Source organism: Geotrypetes seraphini, chromosome 10 (genome assembly GCF_902459505.1).
Source record: "Geotrypetes seraphini chromosome 10, aGeoSer1.1, whole genome shotgun sequence".
NCBI classification, from domain to species: domain Eukaryota; kingdom Metazoa; phylum Chordata; class Amphibia; order Gymnophiona; family Dermophiidae; genus Geotrypetes; species Geotrypetes seraphini.
In genome coordinates this window covers 143,114,896-143,132,355 of record NC_047093.1, presented here as the reverse complement: position 1 = coordinate 143,132,355, position 17,460 = coordinate 143,114,896, and the positions used below count along the sequence as shown (strand labels likewise).

Below are 17,460 nucleotides of genomic sequence, written 5' to 3'. Positions count from 1 at the left end.
ATCACCTGGAAAAGTCTGAGAGTGGACCACAGACTGCCAACAGGAAGAGACCAGAATCCAAAGACCATTCTCACCTCACTTTATTCACACACAAATCTGCTTCAGGTATTTCATTAACAATATGGAGGAGTCACATCTGTCACAGGCTACCCTGTTCTTGGATTTAAGAAAAAGAAAAATCTTCATCCCATTGCATCTTGGGATATGTAGTTCAATTTGTCTAATGGAAAAAGTCCCACAATACCTTGCAGGAGCAGGGAGGGAAGGTGTTCAGATGAAGTAACTGGTTTCTCAACTGCTGGCAGACTTTAGAGAGAGATCACCATCTGCAGAGCAGGGGCTGCTAGGCATAGTTTAATACCCAGGGCATACAGGGATCTGCTGTTTTAATTAAAGAGAGAACCACAGCGTAGGTGCTCCAAAACTTGGAAACACCAGAACCACTCTCACAACAGCAATATCCCCCTCTTCATTCCACCTTCCAGAGTTCCTCAGTGCGGGAGGGCTGGGTCACTGACACAGCTATAAGCACCTGAGCAAGGTAATAAGTCGCCATGACAAACAGCTGGGAATGGGGGAGTGGGAAGCAAAACTTATCCACCGCCAGAATTCCATCAGACACCATGAAGCTCATGGCCCCTGCGGCCGAGGAAATGCGGGCCCGAGAGCGGCCGTAGGGGGTCTGGCGAGCCCCCGTCAGTGCTCGCCACACCATAGCAGCAATCAAGACCGTGTAGACACCGGCTGCATAGACCAGCAGTCCCTGCAGGTAGGGGAGGAGGAAGACATAGGAAGCACTGCCCAACACAGCCAACAGTAGGAAGAGATGAATTTGGAAAGGTCGCAAGCCAAAGGCAAGGATATAGAGGAGATGGGCAAGTCCAAATAGGACCATTCCTGCAAGAGAGGGTAACAAGAACACCAGAGTTTAAAACAAGCTTCTTTCATTTGCAAAACCCCACCTCCCCAATATTGGTGAAGAGAAGACTAGCAGACACATTAATAACCACCACCATTGCCAGGCTTACCATGGAGAAAGAGGTCAGGCCAGATGAGGCAAACATCCCCAGCAGCGGAGAACAGGAGACCCAGCAAGATCTTCCAGGCATAAGGTGAGGGGCCCCCCAGGCTAACACCGTGGGCTAGCACAAAGAAAGCCAGGCTCAGGACAGGGAGACACTTCATCAGAGCAGGGAACTGGCCTGGCTCAGAGGGGGGCGGACAGAGAGTGAAGTAGGCGGCAGATGTCACCACAAAAGGCAGCAACCGGACAGCATGGCTCCAGCCCTGATAACAAAAAGGGAGGTTTCTTAAGAGGCGGCGGCAGCAGGCCCTTCTGCTCAGACCTGGCTAGAAGCCTCTTCTCCTAGGGTTCAGGGGACATCTCATCCACCCTACTGTTTGGGGGGGCAGGATCACTCACTCCACCCCAGTGAGTTGCAAGAATTTCTTTGCACAGTAACGGCGTAGTCTTCTCCCAAAATATAAAGTACATAGAGCCTGGGGTGGGGAGATAAGTAGATAAAAAGTCCCGATATTCAAAACTTAAACGTCCAGTAGACTCTTGGACGTTTAAATTAGAGAATGACACGGGGAAAAATTTTTTTCCCGTCCCCTCAAGCTTTTTTCCTGTCCCTGCCCCATTCCTGCAAGTTCCATCTTCATCTGCACAAACCTCAAATACTTTAAAATCATAATTGTTTGAGGCTTGTTCGGTTAAGGCAGAGCTTACAGGAATGGGTCAGGGGACTAGGAAATTGAGTTTCTGCGGAGATGGGGACAAATTTGTCCCCATGTCATTCTCTAGTTTAAATCATCTGTCTAGGGTTAACCAGATTGTGCCGCAGAAAATGATCAAGATCCAGACTATTTTGTGGGTGTTCTGGGGACAGCATCTGTACTTCACTGGCCAAGATTACTACATAAAACAGTCTTTCCACTGTTCATTATAGCCAGTTTACATGCTATCACACTGCATCAGCTGCATTTGCCCAGATACTCTTACGCTGGATCCCAGACATGGCAGGAGTAAGCTGCAAAGTGCTTACCGTCCTCTTAAGCCTAATTCACTTCAACATTGAAAAGAATCTTTTTACTTGGGACTGACAGTAGGACTGTTTTAACAAACCTCCACCTCCTTTCCAAAAGCTGCCATACAACATTAATTTGGTAGTCTGGATCTTATGGGATTAGTATCCTGGGCCATTAGGCACCTACCCAAATGGGGAGCAGACTCACCGTGCCCCGGGTTTTGTTCCTCCTTCTGCCATTAGGTTCCAAGAGGTCCATGTTCTTCAGCTGGGCCCTGTGTTTGCGGTTGGAGTGAGTGCAAAAGACAAGACAGGAAGGGGATGCGGATGTGGATTATCAGTTACACTTTAACCTGCCATGTGTACCTGTGGACTTTTAACTTTAATAGCTGATAACGGGGATCACCTGGGATGCTGAGCGTGCAGGCTGCATTTGCAATACCCATTATGATGAATCATAATGTCATAGTATCTGGCACATCCCCTCAGCTCCTTTAATTCTGCGCTTTCATGGGTCAAGCAAGACTACTACATCCAACTAACTCCCTTTCTTCCAGTCCCTGTCTCATTGCCACGCTAAACTCCCTCCTCAAAGCACCCCCACTTCCGACCCCTCCTTTTCTCTCTCCGTGCTCGAGTCATGCATCACCTCCTCTTTCACCAGAGGGCTCTGCTGCCCCCTTCAGTTTGTACCAAAGCAGGCAATAGCCCTATATAGAAACACATGAGGAGGGGTATGGGGAAACTACAACTCTACTCTGAAAGTATAACAACACATCAAACATTGCCATAGAGAACAATCAAAACATCAAAATAATCATACCAAACATTTATGGAACTTAAACAGTACCCCAGTGTATTATAGCGATGGATTATTTTTTATACCCTTAAGGTCCAACTGACATCCAAATTTCAGATTGGACTCAAACTCTCTGAGACAGTAGGCAGGCACAGGTGATAACTGACAGGGTGGGACTACAGAACAAGGTCTGCTCAAAAAGATCCACTAGGACTGATTTTATAAAAATTAGACAATCTTGCAACTTATTCCATTGGGTCCCCTTCAAAGTATTCCCTTTCCCTACATATCCACTTTTCCCAACTTCTGGAAACAGTCAAAACGCATTTTCAGTAATCAACAAAGGTTGCTGCATCAAATTTTGCTTTATGTCTTCAATGGTGTCGAATTGCTTTCTTTTCAGTGTGGATTTAAGTTTAGGAAACAAGAAGTCAGCAGAGATTGGGGAAGAACTGTTATTGCATTTTTCACACAATATTTGTGAATTTTGATGGTGGCGTAAGCAGGCGCGTTGTGATGCAGGAACCACGACTGCTCCCTCCAAAGTCAGGCCGCTGCCTCCTGATTCTCTCATGGAGTCGTTTCAATGCTTTCAGATAGTAATTTTGGTTGACAGTTTGTCCTTGAAGCAGAAATTCATAGTGAACGGTACGACTGTACAAAAAAACTGTTATCACTGACATTCGACCGAATTTGCTGAGCTTTTTTTCAGTCTTGGCAATGTCTCGGTTCTCCATTGAGATGACTGGGCTTTGGTTTCCACATCATAACCATAGACCTATGTCTCATTACCAATTATCTTTTTATCAAGAAATGCAGTCTTCATTTGCCTGCTCAAGAAGATTCTGACAGATCACGACACGGTTGTTCTTCTGGTTGTTGGTCAACAGTGGAACAAACTTTGCTGCAACACGAGACATCCCCAACTTCTGTTAGAATGCTGTGGCATGAACCAATGGAAATGTTGAATTCCTCTGCCAATTCTAAGTTAATCGTCAATTAGCATGCACACGAACCCTAACTTAATGAACATGATCACCAGTTGATGGTCTTCCAGTTCGTGAATCATCTTCCACTGATTCAAGACCACTTTTGAAGTGTGAATATCATTCAAAACACCTTCCACAACACATGTTTCCCATAAGCCATTTTCAACATAAGTTTCTGTAGCGGTCTTACCCAATTTAAACAGAATTTCACACTTTAGAGCTGCTCATTGAGGTCGCACATGAAAAATAGCTGATCACGAAAACAAACTTTCACAAAAACTATAGCTCAGAGTAACAGGTAACAACAAACGGAAACAGGTAACAACAAACGGAAAAAAGGAGGTTTCAAGTTACTCAATGCTGCCTAGCGTGTCTCAACTGTCCTGAAACATTTTGAACAGACCTTGTATTATGAACATAAGAATTGCCATACTGGGGACAGACCGAATGACCATCAAGACCAGTGTCCTATTTCCAATAGTTTTCAACCCAGGTCCCAAGTATCTAGCTAAATCCAGAGTAGTAAAACAGATTAGGTAAGAACCTAATTTCTTTTTCTAGTGCAACAAGTGAGTCATTCTGGACAGGATATACAAAAGCAGTCCCTGAAATCTAGGGTTGGACCTCTGCGCCAGCTCAACACTTGGGACTCAAATGCAGAGTCCTCCCTTGTCGCTACATCCATTCTGTAAAACTTGGAAAATATATGTAGAGTGGAGCAGGTCATTGCCCTACAAATCTCAGGAGAGACTGCCTGAGCTTCTGCTCATGAAGACTGGTGACTGTTTTCCACAGACAATATATGCTGATGAAATGGCCTTGTGGATCCATCTGGAAATCATGGCCTTGGACACCGGTTGGCTGCATCGAGCCTGACTGGTAAGAACAAAAAGATGATCACAGCCTGAACTGATATTACCAATGAAGTTTGTAGGACTCTCAACTTTTTCAGAATCCAGTCCTGCAATCAGATGGCTAGACACATTGAAAACAACCATGGGGATGATAACATAAGAATTGCCGCTGCTGGGTCAAACCAGTAGTCTATCGTGCCCAGCAGTCTGCTCACGTGGCAGCCCCCAGGTCAAAGACCAGTACCCTGAGATTAGCCTTACCAGCGCACTTCTTGTTCAGCAGGAACCTGTCCAACCCTGTCTTGAATCCCTGGAGGGTGCTCTCCCCTACGACAGACTCTGGAAGAGCGTTCCAGTTTTCCACCACTCTCTGGGTGAAGAACTTCCTTATGTTCATCCGGAATCTATCCCCTTTCAACTTTAGAGAGTGCCCTCTCGTTCTCCCTACCTTGGAGAGGGTGAACAACCTGTCCTTATCTACTAAGTCTATCCCCTTCAGTACCTTGAATGTTTCGATCATGTCCCTTCTCAATCTCCTCTGTTCGAGGGAGAAGAGGCCCAGTTTCTCCCATCTTTTGTTGTACGGTAGCTCCTCCAACCCCTTAACCATCTTGGTTGCTCTTCTCTGGACCCTCTCGAGTAGTATCATGTCCTTCTTCATGTACGGCGACCAGTGCTGTACACAGTACTCTAGGTGAGGACGCACCATGGCCCGGAACAGCGGTATAATAACCTTCTCCGATCTGTTTGTGATCCCCTTCTTTATTATTCCTAGCATTCTGTTTGCCCTTTTTGCCGCACAAAACCAATTTATTTTTAGATCTGAACATGAAGTCAATGGCACCTAACATACACAATAGAGGCAAAAATCTGCCATAATGTGCACAACCACCACCACCAAGCAGATTAGTCCAAGTAGATTTATTAGCAACAAATAATAATAATTTATTTCTTATATACCGCCAAAGCCTTAGAAGTTCGAGGCGGTTTACAATAAAGAAGGCTGGACAAACAGCAAAATTTGATACAATCAGCGAAAGAAGATACAATTGAGAGGGCTGGACAATCAGCGCATATAATATAAAATAAGAAGGATTAGACAGTCAGCGGATATTGGTACAGTCAGCGAATGGAGATGCAATTAAGGTGAAACAGGATGCAGGTACAATATAATATAGGAGAACAAGGGGACGGGCATAGGGGAGTTAGGCTATAAATCGGTTTAATAATTTCCTGAAGTTTAGGTAGGATGAGTGCAAGATAATATTGCCCAGCCAATCGCTAAGAAGAGGCCCTCGGGCTATGTCAGTGGTAAAGATTGCAGGGGAAATTTGGCACATAACCCCTGCTAGTCAAACCACAGAGCAAATCCTTTGAGTGCAAGATTTGCTGCCAGTCTGAAGATACATTGATTTGTTCTGAGTAGATGACACGGGGACAAATTTTTCCCTGTCCCCATGGGAACTCATTTTCCCATCCTCGCAAGTTCTTTTCCTGTCCCTGCCCCATTCCTGCAAGCTCTGTCCTCATCTGCACAAGCCTCAAACACTTTAAAATCATAAGTATTCATAAGTTTAGTTTAGTTTAGAGACTGGATAGTTAAAGAACAGTTAGGCTGCCTTTTCCTAGCCGAAACCTGGCTATCCTCCGACTCGGACCCAAGCATAACAGAATTCTGTCCCAAGGGATACAAACTTGAATTAGTCTGCCGAGAAAAAAAGCAAGGGGGCGGTCTGGCCATCCTAGTAAAAAACAACCTTAATATTACAATCCTAGACAAACACTCCACCCCCCACTCAGACCTGCTAGCCTGCCAACTCTCCAGTAACTCACTCAAAGGCACCCTAACCTGCATCCTCTGTTACATAGCTCCAGGAAAATGGAACGCCACAAAACATGAACTTGAAGATTTCATCTTCCGGAATTCATTAACCTCAACACACAACCTGCTCCTCGGCGACATAAACCTCCACCTAGAAGACAACTCCTCCAAACAAGTTGATGGCATAATCTCATACCTCAATGCACTCTCCTACCAAATTCTGTATCCTCAACCCACGCACGAAAAAGGACACCAACTTGATATTGCAGCCTACATGTCCCAACACCCCCACACACCTGACATTCATATCTCTAATGGGGCCTGGCACCCCTCCCTCTGGTCAGACCACTTCAAATTCACCTTCAATATCAACTGGACACAAAGCACATGCAAACACGAAACCCACAAAACCTCCTTTAAAACCCGACCAAAAATCGACCCCTCCACATTCTGGATCACAGTAGACCCCTCAATCGCCATAGACCACATGTATTCATTCACCAATGGCGCTCCCTGAGCGAAACAACCCTGAACGAACTAGCCCCAGAAAAGATCTTCAGACAAATGGTTTGACATCGAACTTCTTCAACTAAAAAGACACTGCAGACAACTCGAAAGAGACTGGAAAAAAAAAAAGAACCAAGAACATACCAAAGTAGCTTGGATAAACCTAATAAAACAATACAAGGTCAAACTTAAGGAAAAACGAAGAGCTTATTACTCCAAACTAATCAGCACAGAATCCACAGACACAAAGAAACTCTTCCAACTTGTGAAGAACCTCACCGACACTAAGCCATTCCTAGCCACTCAAGGAACCTACCCTCCAATGGCCACCCAACTAGCGGACCACTTCAAGAGCAATATCGCCACTATCAGAGCCTCCTTCAACAACTCACCAACCCACCTAGACGAGATCATAATAAACCCTACAACAGATGAAGCCACTGCAGCTGACAGGCACTGGGCCAACTTTACAAAGGTACAATGGTCGGACATGAACCGACTCTACAGAAAATATAGTTGAGCGTCATGCGACCTGAACAATTGCCCCTCATATTTACTAACAAACGCCTCCCCCAAATTTAGAGCTTGCCTCTTGCAATGGATCTAAACAACGCTCACGGAAGGCCAATTCCCACAAGACCAAGGAGAAATCATAATCACCCAAATACTGAAAGATCACAAAGGCCTCCAACTACCGGCCCATCGCCTCAATTCCATTATATGTTAAACTAATAGAAGATCTGGTTGCACAATACCTCTCCAACTACCTTGAAGACCACAACCTACTCTACCCAACTCAATCAGGGTTCAGATCCAACCATAGTACTGAGACACTGCTAGTTTCCCTTCTAGATATAGCCCGACAGCACCTTATCAAAGGAAGAAGGATGCTGATAATTCAACTCGACCTCTCTGCCACATTTGACCTGGTTGACCACACTATACTTCTTCAGATATTAGAAGCAATAGGGATCTCAGGCGGAGTATACAACTGGTTCCAAGGATTCCTCAAAACAAGAACATACAGAGTAAAAACAAAAGATCTTATATCGGAACCCTGGACCAATCCCTGCGGAGTACCTCAAGGTTCATCATTGTCACCCCATGCTCTTCAATCTCTTCATTTCCTCCCTCGGTACCCTGTTAGACAAACTCGAAGTAACCTCATTCAGCTATGCAGACGATATAACCATACTCCTCCCCTTTGACTCACAAGACCCCACCACAACAGATAACCTGGAAAAAACACTAGAAGCAGTGGAAAAATGGATGACAGAACATAAACTGAAGCTCAACCCAGACAAAACAAAATTTCTATTGCTTGAAAATGACAAAACCCCTTCTATAACCGAACTGGCAATAAAAACCACCAAATACCCCATACAGCCCGCTCTCAAACTCCTAGGAGTAACAGTAGACAGATGCTGCACTCTTCAGGTGCAAATCCACAAAATCACACAAAAAGCATCCTTTACCATGCGCAACCTACACAAAATTAGAAAATACTTCGACAAAGAACAATACAGACTCATAGTCCAATCCCTAGTCCCAAGTCTAATGGACTATTGCAATATCCTCTACCTTCCTTGCCTCACCTACTGAATAAAACAACTAGACCGTGCAGAACACAGCCCTCAGATTAATCTATTCTCTTGGAAAATTTGACCACATCACCAACGCCTACCTAGATTCACACTGGCTTCCTATACAAGCCCGCATCCAATTCAAACTATACTGCCTATTATTCAAAACATTAAACGGAACGGCACCCACCCACCTAAACAACCGCCTAAACAGGAACCTCTCATCCAGAGGAGAACCCAGTCCCCTTTCTCCTACCCCCCTTTCAAAGGAACACACGCAGCAAAATTGGACCCCTCCATCACCAACCTGCTGACAGCAACAACAGACCTCAAAGCCTACTGAAAAGAAATCAAAACCCTACTATTCAAAAAATTCATCCAGATGTCCTAACCCCCCATCCTTTTCCCCTCTTTCTCCCACTTCAAAATTGTATTAGGCCCCAACGCCTTTAATTGTAATCCTCTTCCTGGAAATGTCCAGTTATCTTTCTGATGTAATCCACTTAGAACTGCAAGGTCCAGGCGGAATAGACGTCATTAATGTAATGTAATGTTATGGCAGAGCTTGCATGAATGGGGCAGGGACAGCGACAAAACTTACAGGGACGGGGGAAATTGAGTTCCTGTGGGGACAGGGACAAATCTGTCCCCATGTCTTTCTCTAGCTCTGAGATTTGGAAGTGCTGATTAGCAGGGTTTGTGTCAAATTTCCCCTGCAGTCTTTACCCCCGATGCAGCCTAAGGGAGAACCGTGGCCTCATTGGCCAATAATTTATACTGGCAATCATGCACATAATTGCCAGTAATGAAATTGCAATTTAAGAAGCATGGGACCTATTATGGGCAAACAATCTTGTATTGAAAACAATAGTTCATCCCTAGTTGTTAGGAAGCCTGGGTATTTATTTTTATATCACCTATAAATGAAAGTTGTCTAAGCGGTTTACATTCACGTACTCGAGCATTTGTCCCTGTCTGTCTTGGAAGGCTCAGTACACCTAACGTACCTGGGGCAGTGGAGGATTAAATGACTTGCCCAAGGTAACAAGGAGCAGTGCAGGACTTGAACTTACCTCAGGGTGCCGAGGCTGTGGCTCTAATCACTAGGCCACTCATAGGCTTTGCATGGTACACAGTGTTCATTAAAGAAGCAGAGAAGTCAGTAGTGTGCTTCTAGCTGATGACACAAGATCTGTGAGAGTGACTATGACGGAAGAGAAAGAAAAGCTGGAATCCCTCTGGATAAAGATTCCCAGACACAACGGTGCTGACACAAAAAGATTGGCCTTTACTACCGACCGCCAGGACAGGGGGAGGAAAAAGACTCGAAAATGATTGAGGAAATTAAACACAAATGCAAGACAGGTAATGTTGTAATCTTAGGGGATTTCAACTTTCTTTTTTTTTTTTTTATTATTATTTATTTTAGAAATTTTTACATTATTTAACAAGCATATCATCCTGTACAGAAAGTGCAATTAAGAAAACATAATATTAAACACAACATTAAAAAAACTTTTTATCCAACAAAGAAGAAATAACTCTCAACTTAATCGCACACTAGTCCTCAAAATTAGGATCCAAGACTTAAGAAACGGAGTGATTTAAGGATACAAAATAACAACTAAAGGAAATCACATTATCTGATACTGAAAAGGAGCTAATTATTCCTTGGACGCTGATTTTCCTTCATTCTACAGTTGGGAAGAGAGCCTTGTCTTCTACCTGCTTAGAGTTTTGGAACATTCTCTTGTTTCGACAAAAAGATAAAATTGTGCTTACCTCAAATTTCCTTTCCTTGAGTCCTGCTAGACCAGTCCAACATCATACTCAGGAAGACTGGTTTGGGAGGTTTTACAGTGATGTTTCTGAAGTTTTGATTCTGGGGCTCTTCTGTGAGGTTGATCCTGGCTCTGAGTCCCATGCTGCATGGGGCACCCCTTCCTCTTCGGTGTATATGCAAGTTGTAGACAATTTTATTTTTTTAGAATGGGAGGGGCAAGCATGGCTACATTCCTCTGTTGTCTTTTTTCTTCTTCTTTATTTATATTACTAGCTGATGCCCCGGCGTTGCATGGGTATTTAATTATAGCAATAACACTGTAAATGGATTAAAATAAAGATACTTTATAGTGGTGAATGAAATTATTTTTTTACAGCTTAATAAAAAGTACAATATTCAAATTATAATGTGAAATATTTGACAAAATGAATATAATACAACTAACGCAAAACGTGATTATAAACAACATTTTTAGTTTCACCTCCTGGAGCAAGAACATATAAATTCTTGGGTGAACCCACCCTTGAGCAAGCAACATAGAGTTGTGGGCCGCGAGACCCCCAGAACATATCACCCCAGGTAGTGAGGGACCTGCATACCAAGTTTCGTTCAAATCGGTCAAGCCGTTTTTGAATTACTGTGAGAATGGCAGCTTTTTACATTTTTTCCATTGACATGAATGGGTGAAATCTGAATTTGTTTGTAGCTCCGCCCACGTGTGCAGGTGGGCCGCGAGACCCCCAGAACATATCACCCCAGGTAGTGAGGGATCTGCATACCAAGTTTCGTTCAAATCGGTCAAGCCGTTTTTGCGTGATCGCAGCACATACACACACACATACATACACACATACATACTAGAGAATGACACGGTGACGGTTTACCCGCGGCCACCGCATTTAAGCCGCGGGTCACCGCCGAAAACGGGGAAGAAAACTAGCAGTCGCTGCGGTGACGGGGACAAGGCCATTCACCGACCACGGAAACGGTGAACAGGTTTGTCCCCGCGGGCCAATGTACCCCCTTCTAGGAACCGCTATTTACCTGTGTTTCACCGTGCTCCTCATTTGTCAGATCAACCCTTCCTGCCAATCGCAGCAGAAGGGTACCCAACCCCTCCTGCCGGTCCTCCCAATGGCCTCCCCTAAGATCGCCGGCAGGAGGGTACCCAACCCCTCCTGCTGGACCCCCCCCCAACGAACCCTCCCACCCCGGAACCCCCTTAGTCTTACTTTCCAAGTTGGACCGGACAGCTCCTCGCTCGTCTGGCCAGCAGGCCTGCCTCCGTCCAAATGAGGCGGGCCCGCCCCTCCCCTCCCCTGCCTCCCAATGGCCTCCCCTAAGATCGCCGGCAGGAGGGTACCCAACCCCTCCTGCTGGACCCCCCCCCCCCAACGAACCCTCCCACCCCGGAACCCCCTTAGTCTTACTTTCCAAGTTGGACCGGACAGTTCCTCGCTCGTCTGGCCAGCAGGCCTGCCTCCGTCCAAATGAGGCGGGCCCGCCCCTCCCCTCCCCTGCCTAACCCACAGGATCCTAGGGCCTGATTGGCCCAAGCACCTAAGGCCCCTCCTATAGCGGGAGTGGCTTTAGGTGCCTAGACCAATCAGGCCCTAGGATCCTGTGGGTTGGGCAGGGTAGGGGCGGGCCCGCCTCATTTGGACGGAGGCAAGCCTGCTGGCCATACGTGTGAGGAGCCGTCCGGTCCAACTTGGAAAGTAAGACTAAGGGGGTTCCGGGGTGGGAGGGTTCGTTGGGGGGGGGGTCCAGCAGGAGGGGTTGGGTACCCTCCTGCCGGCGATCTTAGGGGAGGCCATTGGGAGGACTGGCAGGAGGGGTTGGGTACCCTTCTGCTGCGATTGTCGGGAGGGCCGTTGGGGGGGTCTACAGGAGGGGTTAGGTGCCCTCCTGCCGTGATCGCTGGGGGGAGGGGAGACTTGCAGCCGTAGCCGCGGTCACTATGCTAATCACGGCAGCATTTAAAGTACATGTCGTGTTTGTTTTTGCATTGCTAGCCCCAGGGGTGGTGGAAGATTAGTGATTGAAAAACTGTATAAAAAATAACTATTTTAAATTTAGTGATCAAAATGTGTCAGTTTTGAGAATTTTTATTAATTAATTTTTTCTCTGCGTGTTTTGTTTTTGTATAGTTATTAACTAATATTTAACTAAGTTTTAAAGTTTTAAAGAATGTTTCCTTTATACGTAAATAAAGAAAAGTGAATGGGATTGCAGTGGCGGTGACGGGGCGGTGAAGAGGATGGTGAGACGGGGACGGAGCGGTGACGGGGATGGTGAGACGGGAACGGGGCGGTGACGGGGATGGTGAGACGGGGACGGGGCGGTGACGGGGACCAATTTTTTCACCGTGTCATTCTCTAATACATACCTCTGATTTTATATATATAGATGTCCAAACATTACAAGAAAATAAACTTGCTACAGAAATGCAGTAGGTATAATGTTACTTCACATTACATTAAACATAGGAATAATTTTTAACCCTTCATTAGACCACATGAACAGTAAAGGGGGTTTAGGCAGGAATAACTGAGAAACAACAAGCTTAACACAATTCACCCTAGAATTTCATTTCATTCCATCAATTTGGGGCAATTCTTTTCAGCTCAAGAAAAGCCTTCAGTTGCTTGGGGAGGAAAAACACATAGTTAACTTGAATATACTTTACTATACACTTGCAGGGATAAGCAAGTAGAAACAATGCCCCTAGAGATTTAGTCTCTAATCTTAAGGCCAAAAATTGCTTTCTTCGCTCGAGTGGATTTAGTAACATCCTGGTACACCCATATTTTTTTTCCATGGAATAAACTTTTTGAGGATCTAAAATACTGTTTCATAAATGCGTCCAGGTCTTGTTGGAAGACAAGATACCAAGAGTGTCGTTCTATTTGCGGTTTCGAATATGAACTCTTTCAGAAGTTCGATATATTTTGCAAATCAAGTTGAGTAATTTGAATATTATCTCCACGCTCCAAGGCTCCTCAGGATTGTTTAGGATTAGGAAGATAATAAAATCTTATTTAAAGGGGGAATACATTCAGAAGTATATTTTTGTATTTCCAGAAGATAGTTCTTGAACATTTCATAAGCAGATAGCCCTGAGATCTTGGGGAAGTTGAGTATTCTCACATTCAACCTATTAAAATTTTCAATATTTTTGATTTTTTAATGTATTGCCATACTATCTTTGATAGCCATGATCTTATAATCTTGTAGAGATTGCATCTCAGACTGTACTTTTATAAGTGAATATTTTGTTTCAGTATTAGTTTGTTCTAACTTCTTAGAAATGTCATCTAGTTTTTCCCCCCCCAGAGCCTTTACCTCATCAGATGTTTTCTGGGTAGCTGCGTCCAGCCTCTTGAGCATTCCCCAAATTGCGCCCAAAGTCACCTCACTAGAGGGAGCAATCTCCCCTGTGATAGTCTCCTTCGGTAGAAGCTCATCGAATGTTGCTGCCTCCTCGGCAGGATAGCTTGTTGCCCCTTCGGCAGCCCTGCTTCCTATTTCCACAGTAGCGACTTCAGCTGGACAGGGAGGTGCTGTGGGAGACGGAGTGACGAGATCTCATGCCCCTGCATGATTGGGCCTTCTCCACCCACTCGCGCTGCAGGGCTTCCTTCACCCGTTTGTAGACAGAGTGCCGGCAAAAATCGCTCAATCAGGTGCTGTCTCATTGACTGCAGAGGCGTCGAGGAGGCTAATACCGTTACAATTCCTTTTCATTTGTGCGGCATAGCACAGGAAGAAAAACGTCGACAGCACTGGGAGCTCGTTCTTAGGATCGCCTGGTAAGTGGTGCTATCTTAGTCATTCCTCTGTACTCTTCCATTCCTCTATTGTCTATGCAGACACTGTTGCATATAAGTAACTTCGCTTTCTCCACAGTCAAGTAGAGGAATGCAAGCATACTCCATGGCGCGTTCCAAGCTGAGAGCTACATTTTTGTGCCTGCAATGGTCTGTGATTATTATATTGGGTAGAGAAACACAATAAGAATAATGTTAAGTGGCAGAGACTGCGGAGCACCTGCTGGCAGAATATTGGACTCCTAAGTCAAAGAATCATCCAGGTAATAATAATAACAGTTTATATACCGCAGAACCGTAAAGTTCTATGCGGTTTACAATGATTTTAAAAAAAATGTTAGATTGAGTAGTACTAAGAGTTAAAGTTTAGCGATCAGTTGTGGGAAAAGATTGTGCATTGTAGCTGCCTACGTACTTTAGGAACAGATATGTTTTTAGGTGTTTCCTGAATTCCCCATAGGTATTCTCAAGCATGAGTAAATGTCTCAGATCTTTACCCCATAATGCTGCCTGATATAAGAAGAGATGTTGATGTCTTTTAAATTTACATACTCTAACCAGTGGGGAAACAAAATTCACGTTTGAGGTTCTTATATGTTGATTGGTTGAAAAAGAGAAAAGGTCAGATATATATCTGGGGGAGAGGCCGAAAAGTACCTTAAAGCAGAAACATCCGAACTTAAACTTCACACGTGCCTCCATCGGCAACCAGTCACATCTAGTGGGAGTGTATGTGTGTGTTGAACATCATATGGCTGATTTGGAAAAGTCCACACTGAAGCGAATTTGTGGTGTGCTCAAGCTGTAATTCTAGCCATTCCACATTACTATTCCAGATAACTTGTACATGTATCAGCATTAGCTGATTTGTGACCATCATGACTGCTTGCCTCTAGGAGAAGTTCCCTTTGAAACACTTTGTACCCTAACTTATCAGAAACTGCAAGTGAATATAAAAAGACAGGACAAAGTTTCTTATCCTGTTCAATAGCACTCATTTGGAAGCAGCTTTTCAGATTCTGGAACTTTGGCCTGGGACAGAAGTATGACTAATGTAAAGAGTTGCAAGGTACTAAACTGTAAAAGGAGACAGACTGACTGTAAATAGCACAACCAAAGCGGAGGGCCCGCTGTACAAAAACTCAGCTCAGAGAAATAAAACTCTGAAGAGGGAGAGGTAACCCCCTCTTAGGGAAAGAGTTTATCTTCCAATCATCGCTTAATCAATGTTAAAAGCGAGTCCAGCTCTAAGGTGTAAAAATATTTTAAATGTGTATATATCTCTTAATTGGAATACTGTATACACTCAATTCAAAAAAGTTTTGCATTCAGGTTAACACTGGAAACTCTAAATGCACTTAGCTTGGTTGTAAGGAAAAACTCATCAGGGTCCCGACGCGGCCCCGTTTCGGGGTCTCCTGAATCAGACACCGAAACGGGGCCGCGTCGGGACCCTGATGAGTTTTTCCTTACAACCAAGCTAAGTGCATTTAGAGTTTCCAGTGTTAACCTGAATGCAAAAGTTTTTTGAATTGAGTGTATACAGTATTCCAACACATTTAAAATATTTTTACACCTTAGAGCTGGACTCGCTTTTAACATTGATTAAGCGATGATTGGAAGATAAACTCTTTCCCTAAGAGGGTGTTACCTCTCCCTCTTCAGAGTTTTATTTCTCTTAGCTGAGTTTTTGTACAGCGGGCCCTCCTCTTTGGTTGTGCTATTTAAAGAGTCAGTCTGTCTCCTTTTACAATAATGTAAAGAGTTGGCATGGATCATCTACTCCAGGGGTGTCCAACCTGTGGCCCCTTGAAGTATTTTGTGCGGCCCCGGTCGAGGGCGAAGCAGTGTTTTCCTCTGCTGCCCCCAGGTGTTTACCTGCTTGCTGGCTTTCTCCTCTGTTTTGCTGCAGCATTTGCTTAGTCCTCCCAAATTTTTTTGGGCCAATGCAGCCCAGGGAAGCCAAAAGGTTGGACACCCCTGATCTACTCATTTCATGGAAAAACATTTCATCATTATGCTCATTAGGCCAAGTATACAAACTGATCATGAACTAATGGAGTAAACTGGAGTGCAAAAAACCCAACCCAACCCAACAAATACCAGTGGCTCCATCTGCTGGGTCAGGAGACATAACCCACCGATTTGGACTGGTCTAGCTAGATGACATCTCAGAGTGTAGCTCCCTGGTGAGTCTACTGAGAATTACTTCCTTCCGGTGAGGGTGGTGGAAATGAGGACTGTATTTGAATTCAAGAAATCATTGGATGACCACAGAGGATGTGAAGGAAAGAAGGCATTGTAGAGATTAGTAGTTGGTGTAGACAGACTGAATAGGCCATATGGTCTTATCTGCCTCCCTTTTCTCTTTCTAAAACAAGAGTGGCCATTTAGCAGGCCTCAGAGTAGAATATCTCCACACATTTGTTCCCTGACTTGCTTATTTCCCCTCTGTTTGGTGTGTTTGCTCTTGAGCTATGTTCCCTCTAAGCATAACGCGAGAGCAATTGCTCATACATTCTAGGAGCATCACTCACAGATTCTCCAAGGTTGCTCACAAAAATATTTGCAAATCTGGAAAATTGTTGGATTTTAGAACTTGAAAAAAAAAAAAAATTTGTACGCACCTAAGGAAGCATTGCTCTTGAGACATTTTCTCTGCAAGTAATAAGAAATTTGGACATATTTGTTAATTTCCTTTCCTTAAGTCTTGCCAGACCAGTCTAGACAAGTGGGTTATTTCTACCTACCATCAGATGGAGCCAGAGAGAAACAGATCACAGCTGACTTCACTCTCCTTATAAGGGGCTGGTACTGCCTACAGCACCTCAAGATTTTCATAGCTCCAGCTTATGGTATACAACTATGAATAGCCACAGACCTAAATTCCAGGCAGAGCACAGACAATTTCCCGATCCTCTTGGGAACAAGACTGCATGGAAGGCTTATTTTCCCCTCTTCCAAAAGCTTTAATTGGCCAGCACTCAGGGTACATTACCTCCAGCCCACTCAAGAGTACAGGATGACAGTAAGTACTACAGCCATAACTCCCATGAGGAGTAGAGGGACAGTCCTCTGTTTAACACCCCTGGGTTTTGTGGGCCGGAAACAATCCTAGCCCTCTGTTCCCATAGGGATAGGGAAATCCTGCATGATTCCCTAGACTCAGGGCTTACAGAATTCATAGTTGCTGCACTAGGCCACATACCTATACCATCTGCTGGAGCGAGAGAAATACTGTGGCACTGAAGGTAGCCCCTTAT

General features: G+C 44.6%; 1 protein-coding gene across 1 annotated transcript; it reads right to left on the bottom strand.

Moving 5' to 3' along the window:
• Positions 1–469: 469 nt before the first annotated feature.
• Positions 470–2,289, bottom strand: TMEM86B (transmembrane protein 86B). Its single transcript, XM_033962404.1, has 3 exons — positions 2,239–2,289; positions 1,029–1,287; positions 470–897 (listed from the first exon to the last, which is right to left on the bottom strand). Exons 1-3 carry the CDS (start codon positions 2,287–2,289, stop codon positions 470–472), a joined length of 738 nt encoding a protein of 245 aa, XP_033818295.1.
• Between the last annotated feature and the right edge of the window lie 15,171 nt (positions 2,290–17,460).